The sequence below is a fragment of the Dioscorea cayenensis genome, chromosome 19, assembly GCF_009730915.1.
Source record: "Dioscorea cayenensis subsp. rotundata cultivar TDr96_F1 chromosome 19, TDr96_F1_v2_PseudoChromosome.rev07_lg8_w22 25.fasta, whole genome shotgun sequence".
NCBI lineage: Eukaryota > Viridiplantae > Streptophyta > Magnoliopsida > Dioscoreales > Dioscoreaceae > Dioscorea > Dioscorea cayenensis.
In genome coordinates, this window is record NC_052489.1 from 19058944 (window position 1) to 19079255 (window position 20312).

At 37.4% G+C, this 20312-nt stretch overlaps 1 protein-coding gene across 1 annotated transcript; it reads right to left on the reverse strand.

Annotated features, from left to right (window-relative positions):
* Positions 1 to 3547: 3547 nt before the first annotated feature.
* On the reverse strand, positions 3548 to 19327 carry LOC120283294 (mediator of RNA polymerase II transcription subunit 16). The gene is made up of 16 exons (XM_039289935.1): positions 18902 to 19327; positions 18750 to 18818; positions 16397 to 16485; positions 15613 to 15725; positions 15223 to 15324; positions 14014 to 14104; positions 13340 to 13936; positions 12282 to 12900; positions 11583 to 11662; positions 9671 to 9753; positions 9097 to 9333; positions 7596 to 7773; positions 6614 to 7134; positions 5743 to 5919; positions 4615 to 4986; positions 3548 to 3977 (listed from the first exon to the last, which is right to left on the reverse strand). The coding sequence occupies exons 1-16, from the start codon at positions 19168 to 19170 to the stop codon at positions 3837 to 3839; spliced, it is 3738 nt and encodes a 1245-aa protein (XP_039145869.1). The 5' UTR covers positions 19171 to 19327; the 3' UTR covers positions 3548 to 3836.
* Between the last annotated feature and the right edge of the window lie 985 nt (positions 19328 to 20312).

The window sequence follows — 20312 nt, forward strand, 5'->3', positions numbered from 1 at the left end:
ACACCAATTCCCATATCCTATTTTTATGAAGAGCTTCAATTTTTTCTTCCATTGCTGTCATCCACTGAGATGAATCTGAATTGTTTAATGCTTCTTGAAGAGTTGATGGCTCTCCATCCTCAGTTAGAAGACAGTATGCAATGTTACTCTCCATAATATAGTCAGAATGCCAACTTAGTGCCTTTCTTGTATGAGTTGACCGCCGAACTTCTGAAGCTTCAGATTCGGCCGATTCTTGTATCTCGTGCTCTAGTGTGACTCCAGCTTCTTTTTCTACCTGTACTGATGTAGTCTTTGAGCTTTCTTTTAAAGTGCTTTCACCATCCACTTGCTCTTGTTCTTTGTGTTTTATGAAGATAATATCCCTGCTGATTGCAACCTTATGGGTAGTGGGATCCCACAGGCGGTACCCCTTAACACCATCAGCATATCCTAAGAATATACATTTTCTGGATTTTTGATCCAGCTTTGAAGTTTCTTGGATATTGTACAATACATATACATGACATCCAAATATATGGAGGTTTAAATAATCAACTGGCTTACCAATCCACATCTCTATCGGTGTTTTCAACTCGATTGCAATTGATGGAATCCGATTCACCACATAGCATGCTATGATAACTGCTTCTGCCAAGAATTTCTTATCTAAGCCTACAACTCCCATCATAGCTCTTATTCTTTCCAACAGAGTCCTATTCATCCGCTCTGCCACTCCATTTTGTTGAGGAGCATATGCTGTACTGAATTGCCTTTTGATGCTTTTTTGCTTACAGAATTCATCAAATTCTTTGTTAGTGTATTCTCCTCCATTATCAGTCCTCAAGCACTTGATCTTCTAGCCAGATTCAAGTTCCACCTGTGCTTTTTAAAATATGAAGACTTGAAACACACTGCCTTCCTCTTGATAGGATATACCCATCATCTCCTGGAATAGTCATCAATAAATGATACAAAATAATTTGCCCCTCCCAGAGATGTAAATAGTGCTTTCCACACATTAGAGTGAACCAATTCTAGAATTACTTTGCTTTTAGAATTAGATGTGCTGAACTTCAGTCGATGCTGCTTGCTCACAATGCAATGTTCACAAAAGGGTAGTATTACCTTTGTGAGACTTTGAAGTAGATTTCTTTCTACAAGAATCTTTATTCCTTGCTCTGACATGTGTCCAAGTTTCCTATGCCATATCATTGTACATATTTCACTTGGACTACTTGTGGCCACTGAAGCTTCTCCTTCTTGCAAAGTTTCTCCCTTCAGCATGTATAAATTTGCAGCTATCTTCTCTCCCCTCATGCATACAAACGCTCATCGAATTATCTTCATGATCTTATTCTGAACTTCAATTTTGCAAACAAGATCATCAAGTTGTCCTATAGACAACAAATTCTTCTTGAGGCTCGCCATATGTCGGATTTCTTGTATGGTCCGAACCGTGCCATCATACATCTTTAGTTTGATGGTGCGAATGCCAACGATTTTCAAGGCTTAATCATTACAGTTGTACACAGATCCCCCAAAGATAGGTTCATAGTAATGGAACCTTTCTCTTCGAGAGGTCATGTGAAAAGTGGCTACTGAATCAAGAAGCCATACATCAGTAAATCTTTTACCTGTTGTTGTTGCTGCTTCACATACCATGGCCTCTCCATCATCTAAAGTGTTTGCAACATTCCCTTGAGGATTGAAATTTTATTTATTTAGAGTCCAATAACCTTCTTCAAGTGACCTTTTTTGCCACAATGATAGCACTTGAAAGTCTTCTTACTCCTCGACTTTGATCTACCATGATTGTAGCTCCCATTAGATCCATGTTCTGTTGGTCTTCTTCTAGTTACCGTCAAAGCCCCCGCTTATTGCGAACTTGCTAACTTGTCTTCCTTGTTCTTGAGGCGACTCTCTTCCTCCAGAGCAGCAGTTTCAATATTGTCAAAGACTAGTCAGTCCGTGGGGACATTGTTTGTTAAGTTGATGACGAGTTGATCATATAAATCTTGGAAACTTTGGAGTAGAATTTCCGTACATTCACCTAACTCTATTGTATGTCCCAATGATGTGAGTTGAAAAAACAGAGTGTTCAGTGTGTTCATGTGCTCCGTCACTGAAGTAGATTCCGCCATACGCAAAGTATAGAGTCTCCTCTTAAAGAAAATTTTGTTATGGAGTGACTTGCCCTCGTATAACTTGGTGAGGTGATCCCAGATCTCCTTCGCCATCTTCTTCTCTACTATTTTAGATAGAACTCCATCAGTAAGTGACAGATGAAGATCGACAACAACGTTCCGGTCCATCTCATTCCACTTGTCATCTTTGACCTCAGCTGGCCTTTCGGTGATGGCCGCCAAACAGTTGTTCTTCCTCAAGATTGCCTTCATCTTGAGCTTCTACAGTGAGAAATTATTTCCACTGAATTTTTCAATCTCATACTTTGCCGCCATTGCTTCTATTATAAATTGTTGTAAGAGCAGTAATCAGTCTTTCAAAAAGGTGAATAATAATCTAACTTAATTTCTGATGTGGAGGATCCATTTATAGTAGCAACCACAGAGCATACGATAAGTAGATATATATACACCCAGATTTATTTTTGATACCACTTGTTATAAAATGTAGGACCGAATATAACAGTACCTCAGCAAAATAAATAAAAATAATACTGAAAGATAAATGACACAAACATATTACGTAGAACCTCCCTAAATAATTAGGGTAAAATCCACTCCCTAAATAATTAGGGTAAAATCCACTGACAAATATAGAAGAATTTACTAAGTGAAAAAATTTTAGAAGTTTCAAACTCTCTAATAACAAGGAAGAAACCAGTACTATCTTTTATAATAGAAGAATAGACTAACTCTTTTAATATAATTTCTCACACTTTTCTTCCCTCTCTAATTTCTCTCAAACTCTCACTCTTAAGTTGTGTGTTAAATGAGCTAACTAATGCCCTTTTATAGGACATTGATTCACCAACCCAGCCATTATTTAATTTCACCGTTGATTTACACCATTGTTTGAGCAAATAGATTTAGTTTAAGATGATGGGTTGGTGATGAGTTGATAAACCATTGTTTTGGTGAGCCATTGGTTTGAGCTAACACTTCTTCCACGTTAAAGAGGTCGAGCTTCAATCCAGTGTCTTGTTTGCCTGTGTCATAATCTGAAAATTTTAGAATCAATTTGTCATCTAGGACATCCCTAGAACAGCCATTAGATCACTGTAAAATTATCAAAAAAAAATTTTAATAGTGAAGAAAACCCTGCACAATTGCCATTCCCATTCGCTTTTTAATCTAATGGTCACTGTACAAACATCCCTAAATTTGATGTTTGTAGATAACCCGCCCTCATATATATATGACATAATTTCCCTGACTTCTTAGTAATCAAAGGCAGCCATTATCAACAACTCAGTTTACCTAAAACACATGTTATTTCCAAGAACAGATTGGAATGTTTACCACAGAAGTTTCAAAGGCCATTGATCAATCTACCAACCAAGAGATGAAGCACATATAGAGTTGTACCAGTGGCTATCCTGGAATTTAAGAAAGGGATGCAGCTCCTGGACCTTTTAAATTGTGTAAAACATAACAGTCACAGTATTGATGTAACAGAGCTCCTCCCTAAGGTGGTCATATAATCAAACATTTCGGTTTTCAATAAGAGCTCTAAGCTACTGAAACATGCCTATGTACAATAGACCAGTGTTAGTACGAGAACAAAATTTCCCCATGGAAAAGTTACAGACGAAAATTTGTAGAGTATGTATGATGCAGAAATAAATAAAAAAAAACAGCAGGTTATGTATAGGAGGCATTGGGTTGCAACGACTAAACAACTCGAACCCATGTTCCTCCGCACATTGGGCAGCCATGGGCCCATCGGCTGATCCACCATGCTTCTCGCTCGTTTGTAGGATTTGGAGCACCAGGCTGGGTAAATGCGCATGTCTGACGTAAGCATCTTATACACTGCAAGGCGAAAGACAGGCCAAAACATGCTTCAAAACATACTCAGGGAAATACAGAGCCGAAAATCATGCAAATGGAATGAAAATCATAACTGCATAAAATTCATAATCACATGCCACTTAAGCTAGATCAGAATCACCATGCATAACATTATTAATGACTTTCATCCACATGAATGAATCACATAAGTCGAATGCAGTAATAAAGATAAAACAATGGAATAGAGTAACCAACTTGTGGTTTAAATTTAACGTAAGAATGCCTGACATTGAGCAAAAAATATTCAATCATCAAATGGAAAATCCTGATAATTAGTACACCAGCAAACATTCTTAAGCTGCAGCCCCTTAAAGTGGCCTTCCATTGCGACTAAGGGCTAAATATTGGTCCAGCACTTGTTTTAGCAGGTAACACGATATTGCAGAGTGGCAATTTCAGGTAAATTTATATAAAAGATGAGTACTGATAATATTACATTATCCATCGTAAGTTTATTTTTATTAGCCTTGTAAACTTGGTATGAAGTGGATTTTGCAACCAACACCTACTATCTTAAATAACCAATAATCTATTCAACTGTGATTAAGTTACTGTAATGTGCAGAGTCCACTAAGAAAACAAACTTTCTAATCCTCACCTTATACCATGTGCCTTCAAGACCTGTTTTCCACAAGGCTGTGACAACATCTCTCCGAGATCCCATAATACCAAGGTAAGATCCAAGTCCAACAGAAGTTTTCAAGCCAAAAGCAGCGTCTCTCTCAGACAACCTGCGTTTTTTTGGCCAAAGGCCTTGGGTATAGTGGTCATTGAAACCTTCTGCTAATGTTGATAGAGAAGAATCGGAAGAGCCAGATTTATGAACATTCTCCAATGGACCCAGATCATCTGGATCTGACCATGGTCCACCAAACATATTGCGCCTGTGCCACTCTTCAGCCGGAGGATGAAGTTCTAATTCACGGAGTAACAACCCAGCAGCATCAGCACCCCTCGGTCTAGGCATATTCTGCACATTCCAACTCATTTGTGTCAGCGTGTTAAGGATTGATGTAAAGTAAACATCTTCTTTAACATCATTGAGGAACCAAAATGGTTACAAGGGGAAAACCGGAAAAACGTGAAGACCTAGATAAATAATTACTCAGATAAAACAAAAAGAGTACCATTGAAAGAAAAGACCTGGGGTGTGTTTGGTTATAAAGTTGGGGCATCCTCATTCTCTAACCAAAAACCATTATTGAAATAACATGGAATAGGAATAACAAGTTTTTCAAAGTATAATTAATTAAATAACTATAGTCATAAATAATTCTAACGTATTATCAAATATTTATTTTAATTAGTGTTAATTAAGTTAGAACTTGTCAACTTCAAATAAACCAAATTCAAGCTTCAAAGCCCTCGCCATTTCCAGACCCCAACTAAACACCGCCAAAAGATTTTCTAGAAAGACTCATCATACTTAGAGTGAAAACAATTAACAAATATAATGCCCTTTATATATAAACCAAGTTTACCAAATAAAATTCACAAATTACTGATATCCATGAATATTTTATTGGGCTCAGAAGATAACTTGAATGATTAGCAATCATTTGGGAAGTCAATTGGATAAACATAATTTGTATAAATGGCATTATCCTTAAGAAAAATTGCCCGAGCTTTAAAACTGAGAAATGGAGCAGAGAGAAGATGACAATTACTCGGATATACACACAAAGCCACAAATTAAAAGAACCATCTGCACAAGTGGACCACTCACCTGCATATGTGGACCAAGAGACGCTTCAACAACCTCAGGCAGCACAGTGTAATTCCCATCAATATAATGCAGGCGTATAATTATATTCTGCAACCCAACTTGGGAAGTAGGCAATGGATGTTGTAAAGCAGATGTTCTACGACAAAGATCTACCAATATAAGAAAGAGGACTCTGACCTGTCATCAAGTACGACCAAACATATCAGAACCTAAGAACATACAGCTCAAAATATACAACTAAAAAACCAGAGTTTGCCATTGAAAATTTTCCAGTACCTACATGTACATGTTAGGACAATTTCAATGTCCTCAAGGGCATTTTCTCTTCCTAATCCATTGTCAACAATCATATCATTCTTAAAAGGCAAATGACGAATGAATTCAAAATTACAGCAGCCAGTGAAGCATGAGAACTGCCTTTCTAACAAGCGGTTCTAAAGTTCTTATCAAGTACCTAACACTTAATGGAAACATTACCTTTGAGACAAAAACTTATGCTTGCCAAAAAATAAAAAATAAAAAATAAAAAAATAATAAAGGAAAAAAAATCAACCCCTATCATCAGCCTACAGTCATTTATTGGTATACAGTCTTAAAGACGTTAAAGGAGAACATATTAACTATAACTTCATTCAAGTTCACTAAGATATAATCCAGAGTAGTATATCTGCATTTCAACAATGCTAGACAAAGGGGCATGATGTTCACACAATACCCACGCAACACACAGAGTTGGTCCATTCAATTTACACTATTCAAGCAAAAAGATTTGGTAAATTTTTTGCTCTGGAACCTAAGGTTAGCGCAACTGGTAAAAGTGATTTGCACATAGCTACGTAGATTATTTCTGATCACAGAGATGTTTCATTACCTCCTCATATGTGTATCCTTGACCAGCATTACCACAACCTAATCTTGAGGACTTGCCAGTGGTTCCTTCTTCAAGCCCTTTTGAACCAAGAATCAACTGGCCAGGTCGAACAGCTTGGCCTTCTTCAAGTTTAGTAGGGCCTGCAGTAGGTCTCACTCCAGAATTGTTGTCCTCAACTTTGCAGTTACCGATTGGCTGTGCTTTTTGCATGTTAGGATCTGGATTCTTTGTAGCATTTCCAATAAGGCGAAGAGATTGTCTTCTCCGGAAAATTAGACAAAATAACAACAGTTGGCATAATCTATGAAGAAAATGGCAATCTCCAATGAGCCTGACAGCAGGTGTACCAGGAAAGGTTCCAGTGTTTATGCTAATTGGCATAAAGGAAGATGGCCCACTGACAGGATTTTGTGAAGCAGAGGAACCTCCTTCAGTATTACCGCTGATCTTAGCAATAGCACCTTGCACCCATGCTTGCATCTGAGAGTTCCCAGTTGTAGAAGAGCCCCCATTTTGGGCACCTGATGTTGAAAATGCCAATATGCATCACTCTAAACAAAGGCTGTATATATTCAAACATGAGTGATTCCAACAAAATGTAAAAGCATAGCAAGAACTATCGAGTCACAAAATCTACTAACCAAAAACAGTAACCAATCCTGCTATCCATGCTTTGTGTAAATTATTTGTTTTAATCTACCATAAAAGGAGCAGAGGCACAAAACAGTTTCACCCGCATAGTCACATATTCCCTTGATGATGTTAGGTGCTCAATATTAGGCATAACCCCCAGTACAAATTCCAGAAAAATAAGAACCTTTCAATATTTTGAACTCTTCTAGCAAGCTCCTCGAGTTAAAAACAGAAGATTATTTCAACAACACGAGATGTAAATAAACAACTTACATATTTTTCCAAGAAAACGTCTATAATAAAGAAATTTGTGCACCAATATCCACAAGAGGACATACAGTATACTAACCTTGATTGACGGATGGAGAGGCAGAACTATGGGTTGGGCTTGCAACCATATTTCTAGCAGCATTTGTGCCAGAAGATGCTCCAACAGCATGACTAGCCAGCGTGCGGCAAAAGCTTGCATATCGCCTCAACCGTGTAATGAAATGTGACGCAAGATCAAGGACCGCATCAACATACGCCTGTGCCATCCAGAGCCATAAAAACCAAGTTCATGCAGCAATAGAAAACAAAGACAAAGTACCCCAGAAAATTGTAGGCTGTGAAAGACACATCAGGACCCACAGAAAAGAGCTCAATGATTAATCTTACAGAGATGTGGAGCTTAAATACTTAGCCTACCTAATCACAATTAAATAGTCTAACTCTGAGTAAAACATAAGCCATATATAATACATCTAGATATAAGAGGGGCAACCAGCACAATTAAATGATTCACTTCAAGTTTCCTATGCAAACTGTGAAAGTCTTTCAAAGATGCATTATCCACAGGAACTGACTTCAGTGAAAGCATTAAGCCTAATTATTTTAGAACATACCAATGTGTATTGTTGCATGAAATCCATAGCGAAATCAATAACATGAAAACACGGTAGCATGCCAATTACAAAGACATAACATCATGCATATCCACATAAAGCCAATTATGTACTTCAAAATAAACACAACCTTAATTGCAGAGCATTTGATAGTGTCCATCAGAATTACATTTTTATCCCAATAAGCAAATGCAGACAGTCAAAATCGGGCAAAATGGTGGCATTGAGGTTAGCTTCTTTGTTTTTATGACAAAGAACCCACTTGCATGATAAGGCATCCAAGAAAAATGGGAGTTAAAACCTAGACCTTGTTGGGGCATCAACATAAAGTCCCCAACAAGTGCATATGATCCTTCCAGGGCTTACTATCTCATATTGTCACTTGTGGATTTTGGACTCCTTCCCACACTTGTCTAGTTTTCCAAATGGTACACATCATTGTTTTTAGCTAGCAATATGTCAAATAAGTCTCAGGTTGAAAGCTCAAATTACACAATGTCTAATCAGAGCTCGGCTTCATAATATACAGAGCAAAAACCAAGCCAACACATGTGCTCAATTCCAGTACACCAATACTCAGATAAGCTATTGTGCATTAGGAACCTAAAATTAATCACATTTGATAGGAAGATCATCACTCCAACATGAAAAGGCACTTAAGGTTCATGAGTTGATGGAGTTCTCGGGGAAGCAACAATAAACAAATTAGCAACTTAAAATCAATCATCCACAGTGGGAGTAGTTGTGATCCTTGGTCCATTATGAATAACCAATAAGCTTCTAGTCCTGATTTAAGTTCACAGAAAACAAACACTAGTATGAAAGACAATGATATAGGTTTCACCAGCAATTCTTACAAACAAATTTAAACAAAGGCAATCAGAAGCAACACTGGGAACAAACAATAATCCGGACCACAATCTAAACAGTAATAAGGAGATTCCAGAATAAGTTCCCTGATCAAACCTGAATGCTTTGAACCAAAGCTTGTTCAACTATCATTTTGTCAGCATCAATCCCAGGTAATGTCTCATTAGAAGGCTGCCAAGGATCGGGTAAAAGTGTTGCAGGATTGACAAGGGCTGACTCAATCCCTTTGCCCAGCATATCCAGAAGTAATCGGGCTTGCATATCCAAGACAAGTGCCCGAACATCTTGAGCATTTGTACCTTCCAGGAGCCTGCATTTTATCCTATCCAAACTCTGCAAAAAATCACAAAGAGGATTGCATTCAACAAGAATTATTAATATGCTTTTAGAACTACAATAAAAAAGAATACATCAAACTACAACTACAAAAGCATGGTCATGGCTCACAGAATTGTAGAATAACATATAGCAATTCAAGTGCATAATATTCTTGCAGATATATCCTCTGATTTTCCACACACACCAAGAAAAAAAGGCAGCCACATTACAATATTTCTAGCTGATAAAAGAATGTATAAACTATAATTTTTTTATTACCTCCTAATAGGCAAAGTTAAAAAGAATATTAACTAGAAAAAGAAGATGGAGGTTAACAAGTACAAGTGCATACAGGACCATGTTGTTGTCGATGTTGAATAGATGGCAAGCCATGGAAGTCTGCATCCAATACAGCTATCACACTATACAATGACACTGAGAAACAACAGAGATTACTATCAGGCATAACTTGACAATAATCACAACCATAGAAATATATCTGAATTTCATAAATTGCATCAAGAAGAAATCCAAAGTTCCAAACACTAAACATATCAAAATAAGTGAAAGGAAAGTTTGAAAAATGAAGCAAAAGTTACTCTTTGGATTTTGAAGATAAACAATGTAGTACGATACGGCAAACGGTAATGCATGCCCTAAATGAAAATAAAATCACTTACGGGATTATTTGGATGTCCTTTTTTCTCCCAAAATTGCTTATTTATAAACTAAGCAGATTTGTTGCTTTTATAAGAGGTTCGAAACTTGGTGCTTCTTGGAGAAGCACATCAAAAGCACTAGGTAGAAGCACTTCTAAATAACATAAGGTAAGCTCTTGTTTTCATAAGCACATCCAGATGGCCCTAAGTAGTGTATCTAAAAGAGTAGCACCTCACATAACTTACAGGAACTCAATTGCCTAAAAAACAACTAGCACACTACAATAGATACTAGCTCAACTATATTTATTTCACCTTGATGACCAGCATTTGCTTGGGAATAATCAAGATGTGGTGAATGCCAGATGTAAAGAGATCTCCAAGAGCTCAAATTAGGCATTTGACCCTCCAACAGACACCATGGACACAAGGCATGTATAAACCAAACCTTTCCATCATTCATTATTTATGCAATTTTAGGTTCTTTCTTTTTTAAAAACATAAATAAATAAATAAATAAATAAAAAAAATCAAGGATCATAAAACTTATCATCCATTAAGCAACCAATATAACTGTCCTAGATAAAGAATGCTAACATGAGCAGACAACACACAAATCTAATTATCTCTTTGCAATAAGTGCAGAGACATCCAATTTACTGCATTTGATTTCTTGGGCATGCCTCTCAAATCATGTAAATCTGTCAAACACACGGCTAGAGAAACAGGCCCAACTAGATGCCAGTCTTAGAAGCATGATATCTTGGCAAGGATCAAGAAGACCTGGCTTTGCGTGGCTAGTGTAGTGAAAAACCCTAATCACACTAGTGAACTATACGCAAAAGATATAAAATGGAAGCTATTAAATATCAGGGTTAGTCAGATCATGAATAGATAATTAGATCATTTCCTTTGATTCTGGAGTGAATTGTTACCTAGAAAACTTTTCCCAATTTCATCCACCCATATTATAGCGTCCCATAAACCCTCCAGCATTTTAATTGATGGAGAAGAAAGCAGTAAACAGGAGCTGAGGATAGAATGGTAAAGGTCGTTTGCAAAGGACTTGACAAATAACTAGGTAAAGCGGTAGATTGAATCCCATGCAAAGACCCTTGTTTTGAAGAAATGCAACTTCTATGTAGTTGTAACATTAACACTAGTCATATTCCACACTTTACAGTCAAGTAGGATACAATGTTCTTATATCCAAACAACTTGATTATTACTGAGCATCCACCTTGAGTTTACACTTCATTCTACCAACATCCATATTTAGTTATGCTCTGATTTATCACTACTATAGCAGTTGTCAGTGCAACAAAACATTCTGATCTAACCCTGTAAGTTTTGATTGGGCAAAACCTTGCTTATTAGTGACAGCATCAACCAAAAATAAAGGCATCATCCTACCATCATCACTAAATCTGTATTTAATGATGTTCAATTAATTTATCTTCTACAAATGCGGCATGAAGGATTAAACTTACAACAGAAATCAAGGACAATCATCAACCACAAAAGGCCATTTAAAAGTCCATAAGACATACTCAATAGAAGCAGACTACAATGCTTACCACCCGACAAGAGACAAGGCATGCTTACCTATACCATCCTCCGCAGCACTTTGGGTGCAACCAACAGCATCCCACCAATCAACTCCTGCCAATAGACTCCACCAGAACCTGATGTGTAAAGTGAAATTTTATTTCAGGAAACCACAGTCTGAAACTTAGGGCCTGTTTAGTAATACCATAATATTATAGGAATTCTCATATTCTACAAGAAGTTTACCAAAATTTTCTTAAGTGGTTAGTGACTTTTTTTTTACAGAGAATAATTCCTTAAATCTGTAAAAAAAGGTCTCTAGCGCTTTATTTTTTTTTCTGGGTCATTCCCTTGTATGGTACTCATCGGTGATGTGGCATCTGATGTGGTCAAACATGTGGCGCATCTGGCTATGTCATATACCACTAAACATTTCAATTTTTAAAATTATTTCAAAAATTCTAAAATATTATTTTATTTTTTACATGTGTTGTGCTCTTAAAATAAGTTTTTAAAATTTTTATATAATATATACATATATATATTTTAATTCCATGCAAAATGAATAAGGACCCAAATCTAATCCTAATGATTATAGGGAACTTCACTACGATAACCTGGACATCCATTCCTTAGGAAACCATAGGAGAATCCTCCACATGAAGTGTATCCATTACTACGGAAATTCCTAAGTGAGTTTTTATCTTGCATCCAAGCATGCCCTTATGATATAAAAAATCATGTCACAGTATGCACCTGTCTGCAATAGCACGTTCCCATGTCGCTGAGTTGGCTTTTGCTTGAGCACTAGCTATAGCAGGGGGAAGAACGCGAATTATCTTTAATATTGTACGGTCCTTGTTGGTATCATGCCAAACAGATGCCAAACAACAGCTAGTTGATGAAAATGCTGGTGCTGCTATAGTTGAACCAACATTAATGTGATAGCTATCTACTGGATTGAAGCTAGGACCAGAGAAAATATGGACTCCTCCACGAAGAAAAGCAACAGCAACCTCACCACCATGGGCAGAATAAACTATTTGAGCAAGCTGTCTAACATCACTTGGCAAATCATATGGATCAAAACTAAGCCGATTTGCCTTCTCTGCACTACAGTCTGATGAATTCCATTCATCAGATATGGTGGATGCTGCAGGGCCAGCTTGGGGAGCCCTAAGATCATCTGTTGGTGGTATACTTTTATTAACTCTGGTCAACCAAACTGTCTGCATTGGTGGCTGCCCACCAAAACTAGCAGGATTTCCAAATATGGGATGCAGAACAACAGGTTGAAGAGAAGATTCCCAACATTGAACTCTCCATCCTGTAATTGAAGGTCCCTCATCAGGATCATAGGGAGACATGTACTGCCCTGCAAGAAGATTAATAGTTAATCTTAAAATCACAACAAAGAGCTTGGCACAAATGCATTGAGAAGGTCATAATTGCTTGTGGCAAGTCACAAAAAATTGCCATCATCATGCATGAAAATGGAGTGTCAACAGAAACTCAGGTTCAGCATCTAAAGGATATCAAAGATAAGAGCAACAATTGTTCAAGAAAAACATCATCTTCAAATATGTAAACATAGAAAATCTACAGGAGCAATAAACTTTGAAGTACAACATGCTTTGACAGGATAGTTCTCAAAAATATAAGAACCACACAAGTTATTTACACAGTAATCTTACCCATAAAATAAATTTTCACATTTCATTTTCTTCTTTTTTATTTCTTTTTTCAGAGAGAAACTTTATTTTGGAAAATAAAACCCAGGATCCAAATGAAATAAATGATGATGGACTGCATACCTTCAACTATGACCACAGAAATCACAGACCCACCGCGAGTTGGATCAAAAGCAACTGCAGTAACTCCAGAACCCCATGTCGTAGTTGCAGCCGATTGAGCAGCAGCCTCAGGACTGACATATGCAGAAAAGTTTGAAACTGGTGAACAATGAAGTGACGCAATCTCAGAAAGCTCTTGATCAGAATGTTTTTTTCCTTGTTTTTCTTCAGAAATTATATACTCCTGTAAACTAAACATATATGCTGCAAGAGGAGCAAAGCCAGTCCAGGATGGGGAGTTCAAAGATGGGGGGACGGGAGACCCGGTACTTATCTTGGCAGTAGCATGAAAACCATTTCCCGGGCCAGGAGTAACCTCCCAAACAACAACAGTAGATGGATTAACAAGTGGGACCCCAGCTACATGCATAGCTCCCGCTTCAGTAATAATGGCATCAGCTGCCATGATCCCACTAGGCCCAGCTCCCAGCAGCCCTTTGCTTGTTGAAAACCATTTTGGTGGAGCACCTGTTTGAGTAGGTGGCCACCTTGCCCAGTGTAGTTGAACAGAACCTGAGGAGAAAACTGAGCATACACAAAGGAAACGCGGCCATCTAGCTGGAAAAAAATAACAGTGGTTAGATACACAAGAACTGAAGTTTATGAGGGAAACTGAGAGGTAGAGAAATCCTAACATGAAGTTTGAGATTGCTGTGAGAGAAACTTATCCTCAAATGTTGACTTCAAGTTAGTACCACTGCCTGAATTTGAAGGAAGCCAGCGATACTGCAATGAACATTATGTGAACAGAAATCAATCAAAGCATCAGTTACACATTAACTAATGGAGAGATTATCACAGTTCAGCCTAATAAAGTAGGTGGTACAATCAGCCTGATTCATATTAGGCACTTTCTACAGAATTCATGCAGATGTAATGATAAAGAATAAATGCTTAACCAGCATTAAAATTAAACATGTAAAAGTAGAACATATACAGTCCTTTTACAAAAAAGCTTGTTTTCTTTCTTGGGCAATTTCAGTGATTATCCAAGCAGTAGGAAGTTGAAGTAAGAACTGTGAAACAAAACCAACAATTTCATGTGTACTTCCAAGAATGAGCTGAACCATGCCAATTGGTCCAACCAAACTCATATAACATGCAACCATACTTGAAATAGTTGGCAGTTTAATTGGTAAGCATAAATGGTTCTGGATACTTTAAATATTACCATATATGAATTGAATAAGTCAGATTTAACATGATGGTCAGGAGAAGTAAGCAAATAGCATTTCTTTGTGTTTTTGCAGTTAAGAGAAGAAAACTGGCATTCAAGTGCTAGAATAGTTTGCAATCTAGAATCCAGTTTGTATTTGAAAAAAGGGAGTGATATCACATGAGGAGAGAAAAATAACTAGCATCCCACCAAGAGAGATTTCAAAAGCAGATCAGAAATTGCAACTTATTTGCAAAAGGTGATAAAATGTAACAGTTATATGTCTGCTTTTCCATTCTTATGATTGACAATGGGCTACACATCTGAACCGGGTTCATGGAATTCACCATCACTCTTCCACTATCATGGACTCCCTCAACTCACTTCCTCAACTCTTATTGTCTTTCATATCAGGACGAGAATCTGATGTGACAAATTAACAGAGAGATAAAGATGATTGATGGTATGGTTAACCAATGCAGACTCGAGATTGACTTAGAAGCCCTCAAAACAAGAATCAGACAAGTTAACACAGTGACTAGTGCAAGACAAGTTTTTTCTATTGTTAAGTTCAGAAATAGCAACCATGTAATTAGTTAATTAACTCTGAAGATATAAAACATGATGATGTAATCAATTTCGCAACCACCACAACAAACAATAATCAGAGAATTTAGTAGTAGCATACCGAAGACATTCCATATATCCATTTGGTCACAACTGCAAGATCTTGCCGCCATTCATGTTCACATTCCCAGGTACTTGCATCTCTAACAAGATTAACAGGACCCTGAATTTAAACCAGAAAAGCATACATTAAAGAAAGAGCTGTCACTATACCTCATAGAACTATATGAAAGAGAATTACAATGAAGGAATGAGGAATTATTACCTCAAAGAGTATATACATAGATAATAGTTTATTATGACAAGAGCACAGATAGCAAATTCATTTTCTTAATTGAAATAAAACATAGATCTTAAAGCATAGAAATAAAACGTAAGCAGTAGGACGAAGTCTTCTGCATACAGTTACAAGAACCAAATGGAGATTGAAATTGCCAAGTCAGATGCTTACATGAGAAGGCTGAGTCCATATGGTGATCCGCCCGTGAAAATTCGCAATCAGTAAGGCACGTGGACATGACCTTGGAGACCATTCAATGTACTGAACAGAATCACGTGGAGAATCTGTTCACAGACAAATCATACATTGTTAACGTAAATTTAAGAGGAATATCACATAGGGCAAAATAGCTTTCTTTTTCCAATTGAAGAATAAACCCTGCCATAAGGAAACACAGCCTGATTTTCCAGTTGAGCATTTGTGTGACAGAAGGTGTGCCTTGGGTATAGCACCCTGAAGTTCTTTACAAACCCAACCAACCTAGTAGAACCATTAGGTCCAATTCTTAGATATACCATATATTCCAAAGAATATTATAAACCCTGCCATAAGGAAACACAGCCTGATTTTCCAGTTGAGCATTTGTGTGACAGGTGTGCCTGGGTATAGCACCCTGAAGTTCTTTACAAACCCAACCAACCTAGTAGAATCATTGGGTCCAATTCTTTGATATACCATATATTCCAAAGAATATTAGTTTCCTAGTTGTGAATTGCATATTGATAACAACATAATCAAAATGCACATCCACTAACTTGCCATGCAAAAAACCATACAAAACGAACAGAGTAAGTGGAACTTTTGAGACTCTGACATATTGATATCATATGCGTAGCAGTGCATATAAGTTCAAATCCATTGACTAGATTGTTCATTGCATGATACAGAGCCCATATCATCTGAAACCTATTATACCAGATGTTTACAGCTGACCACTAATGAAGCATTCATTTACCTGCTTTAACATTGAACACTGCACATTCTGTTGGCCTCTCTGGATTAATCACATGAATTGGGATCCAAAATGGAGGATTTGCCTTGGAACTGAAAAGGACAATATCATTAGATCAATCACCTGCAGCATATACATATGCATATATAACCCCTAAATATATACATACATATCTATATATATATATATATATTGTGATGAGAAATAAGCATCTTATTCCAATTAAATCTAGGAAAAAAAAGCTTCATGAGAGATTTAAAGGCTATCATTATCAAGCTCACACTGAGTAATATACCCCAATCGATTGATCAAAATGAAATCCATCTAGAAAGGCAAATAAGACATGAGTTAGGCGATCAATTTTGTCTGACTTTTTCAGCCACACTGTCCCATCTTGCTACAGGAAAAAAGAAAACTTTCAAGAGAACAAGTCTGCAAGTCACTCATAAAAGTCATGAAAAAAATCTTCATAATAATCTGAAGGAAAAACAATCAAGGGCCAGCATATGTCTCTGTCACTAGTTTGCCCATAACTATTGTTAACGAAGCCTTACGTAAACAAACCTAAAAGCAACACATGAGCATACTCTGATCAAAACCCAATTGTTTTAGGTGTTCTTTCATGTTTCATGTCCATCAAATTTATCAAAACCAATATGCACACATTGGAATCTGCTAGTTCACCCTCAAAAGTGAAAAACCTAAGGCAAGGATGCAGCTCAACACAGCCCAAATCACCCACACACATAACATGACCTACACACAGGCTATTCAACTCAAAGTCATCACCAAATGACCAAAGAGTATGCCTGATTATGAAATACTTGCTATTCAAAATCATGTGTAGAGTAACATGTGGAATTCTCACAAGTTGTCAATTGGCAATTTTTGAGAAATGTGAACAATATGCTTTTCAAAGTCCCAAATTAACTTATTCTTAGCAAAAGGAACTGTACTTGCAGTTGCATCACAGAACTTCCAGAACAAGGAACAAAGAAATACGCAAATTTAACATAATGCTCAGATAATGTATAGTTCACTACAGCATAACTCCTATACCAAAAGTCATATGCTTTGGTGTATTCTAAAAACAAGCTTTGATGTCACTCTTGTGTCAGGTTTGTCCCGGCTGTTTCAAAATTCAACTTTGCAGCTAATAAGCCGAATTAGAGAAAACCCTAGCACAAGAACTATTTCCCTCACACAATACCAAACAGGCCATGATATCCTGGAACAATTATCCAACAAGGCCTCTTGAGTTTTAAGTTTTCAACCTACAGTTGCAAGGTTTAGGTTAGAGAGAACCTGAGGGTCTCTGAGTTTTAAGTTCTCAAAAACTTAATAGGATTTTGAACTTAGTTGTGCTGTTGATGCTGTCGTCTTTAAATACAGCTGTGGTGGAGCAACCACTTTACAAACAAAGAACATGGGAAAATAAATAGGAAAGTGGAGGCTAACCTCCGATAAGGTGGGAATTGAAAAGCAATAGAAACACTTTTGAAGCTGAAAGCTGGGAACAGAACTGAGAAAAAGGGCAAATTCAGCTATGCTCTTAACCTTGCCTAAACTTCCTATGTGAAAACATCCTGTCAACTCGGGGGTTCTCTGGGTTGCTAACAGAATCACTTGCCAAGCCAAAAAGTTCACCTCCTAACAATCCTACTAGAAGCACCTAACAACAAACACTTCCAAAGGCACCTTGAGACCCTATATCTTCATAGAAGCTAGAAATTCTCTAGCAATATACCTTGCCATGAAAGATGCATTTTGCTCTCAACAATTACTATTTTAGACATTTTAGTAAGCAACTAAAGCTTTGCATAAAAATTCAACATCAGAAATCAAGCCACTCATAATGTATCCCAATCAATCCAAGTTCAAATCTTTCAAAATAATTCTGATTCATCAGCTTTTTACAGGTGACCCATCTCAAGCCAGCGATTCACGTCCTAGTAATCTTGCCTAAGAAGACTGACAACACACTTTCCAAGGTTCCCTGTGAAGCTACATGTTCTCAAAAGCTAAAAATCCACCAGCAATATCCCTTGATCCACTTGATCACCAAAGTAAAGTATGTTATCACAACAAATTCGCTAACAACAAGACATCTTCATAAAAATTTGCATAAATAAGTTGACACGGACAGGCCCATGCCCTCTACAAAAACTCAACAATAACAAATAAGGGCAAACAACGAACCAAAAGCTTCGCTTTTCTTCTGAGAACCAGCAATAAAACTATATGATTTAAAAAAAAATTAAAAGGAAGGTAATTTCTTATTCCAGGTCACATGTCTAGAAGGAATAAAAATTGGTGGTTGGGAAGATCATAGTAGCACAAGCCATAAAAATCAAACCTTGGGATCCTTGCGCAGGTCTCAGAAGCACAAGCAATTACGTTCAGTTTCCCACACCAAGCAACAGCACTACACCATAAAAAAGCATAGTAAGACAAACCTCTTCAGTGAACATCGAAACGCCTCTCAAAACTAGTCAATCACCAAAGCACCTGAAATTGCGGCAGAGCTCAGGAACGCTCATCTTGTGCCGGAGATTCGACGGGGGTTGCTTGAGCCTGATGCGAAACACAGTGGCCGGCGCAGCGGCAGGGGGAGTAGGAGCAGCGCTGTCTCCAGCTTCCATGAGGCAATCCCCGTCCTTGTCCGTCTCTATCGCAGAGGAATCGGAGACCCTGGGAGGGCCATCAGAGTGCGGAGGCGCGTCGACCTCCACGAGCTCTTTGGGGGAGGGATTGGAGGAGGGGACGGTGGGAGCCATGCAAGAAGAGGATCTGGATTGGGAGCTCTAGGGCATTGAAAGGGCGAGAGATAGAGAGGGCAGAGGGCTGGGGTTTTTGGGGGTGTTGGCGCTCTAGAGACGCGCTCTAGAGACGAGAGGAAGAAAGGGGGAAGAAAAAACCGAGTATTGGGGAAGTGGGGAAGTGGGGAACTTCCTAGTCACCTCCAATTGACATGGAAAAAAACATAGAAAAGGTATAATTTCTTTTGTTACGTAACCATTTAAATATTAAAAAAAAAAACTCAACTTTATATACACACAAGTGATTGTTTAAAAAAAAATAAAATAAATTACGACCAGTTTATATTACAGTAGTCATCATCCATCAGAGGATGATTGTTAACCTTGATGGATACTGTATATATTACTATATTATGATGATATTATTACCCCTAAGAGGGGCCCTTTCACTAGAGTAATAACCATATTGAGGGTAATGGTCATTCTCTCTCATGAAAGAACCATTTTACCTTCAATTATATAATAATTTTCATTTTTTTACTCTCACTTTTACTTTAAATCAATCAGATCTCTCGCTCGATCTTCTTTAACAAAGTCTTTCTCTAATCACCCCTTCGCATCTCTGGCGCTCATTCTAGCTATTCCCAAAAAAATGCAATTCCTTCTCAAGCTCTCCAGTGTGATCAACCCCCTCGTCGAATCCACCAATAATTTTTTTCATCGAATCTTCCTCACCAAATCTCCTTCATCCCACAACAGCAATCTTGAATTTCCTCCCAAACTCCCACTCATCAGAAATCAAAGATCAATGTATAGTTATATTTACTTTGACACTTGTTTCTTTATATAAGAAGTTGCATCTTGTCATATCTCTTCCTCATTAGAACTATGAGAAAAACAGCCTTAAATCTTCATCAACTGAAGCAATCTCGGATTCCCTCCCCCACATTCATCTGAAATCAAAGATTGATGAATGGTTATATTTACTTTCACATTTGTTTATTTATATGAGAATTTGCATAGTAGATTGTTTTGTTCTTCTTCTGTTTTAATTCAAAGTTACTTGTTAGAGGATAATGTTTGCTTCTCTTTCATTTTTTTTCATCTCCTTTATCTTTAATTCCTTTGTTTTTTTTATCATCTTGATATTTTTATTCCTC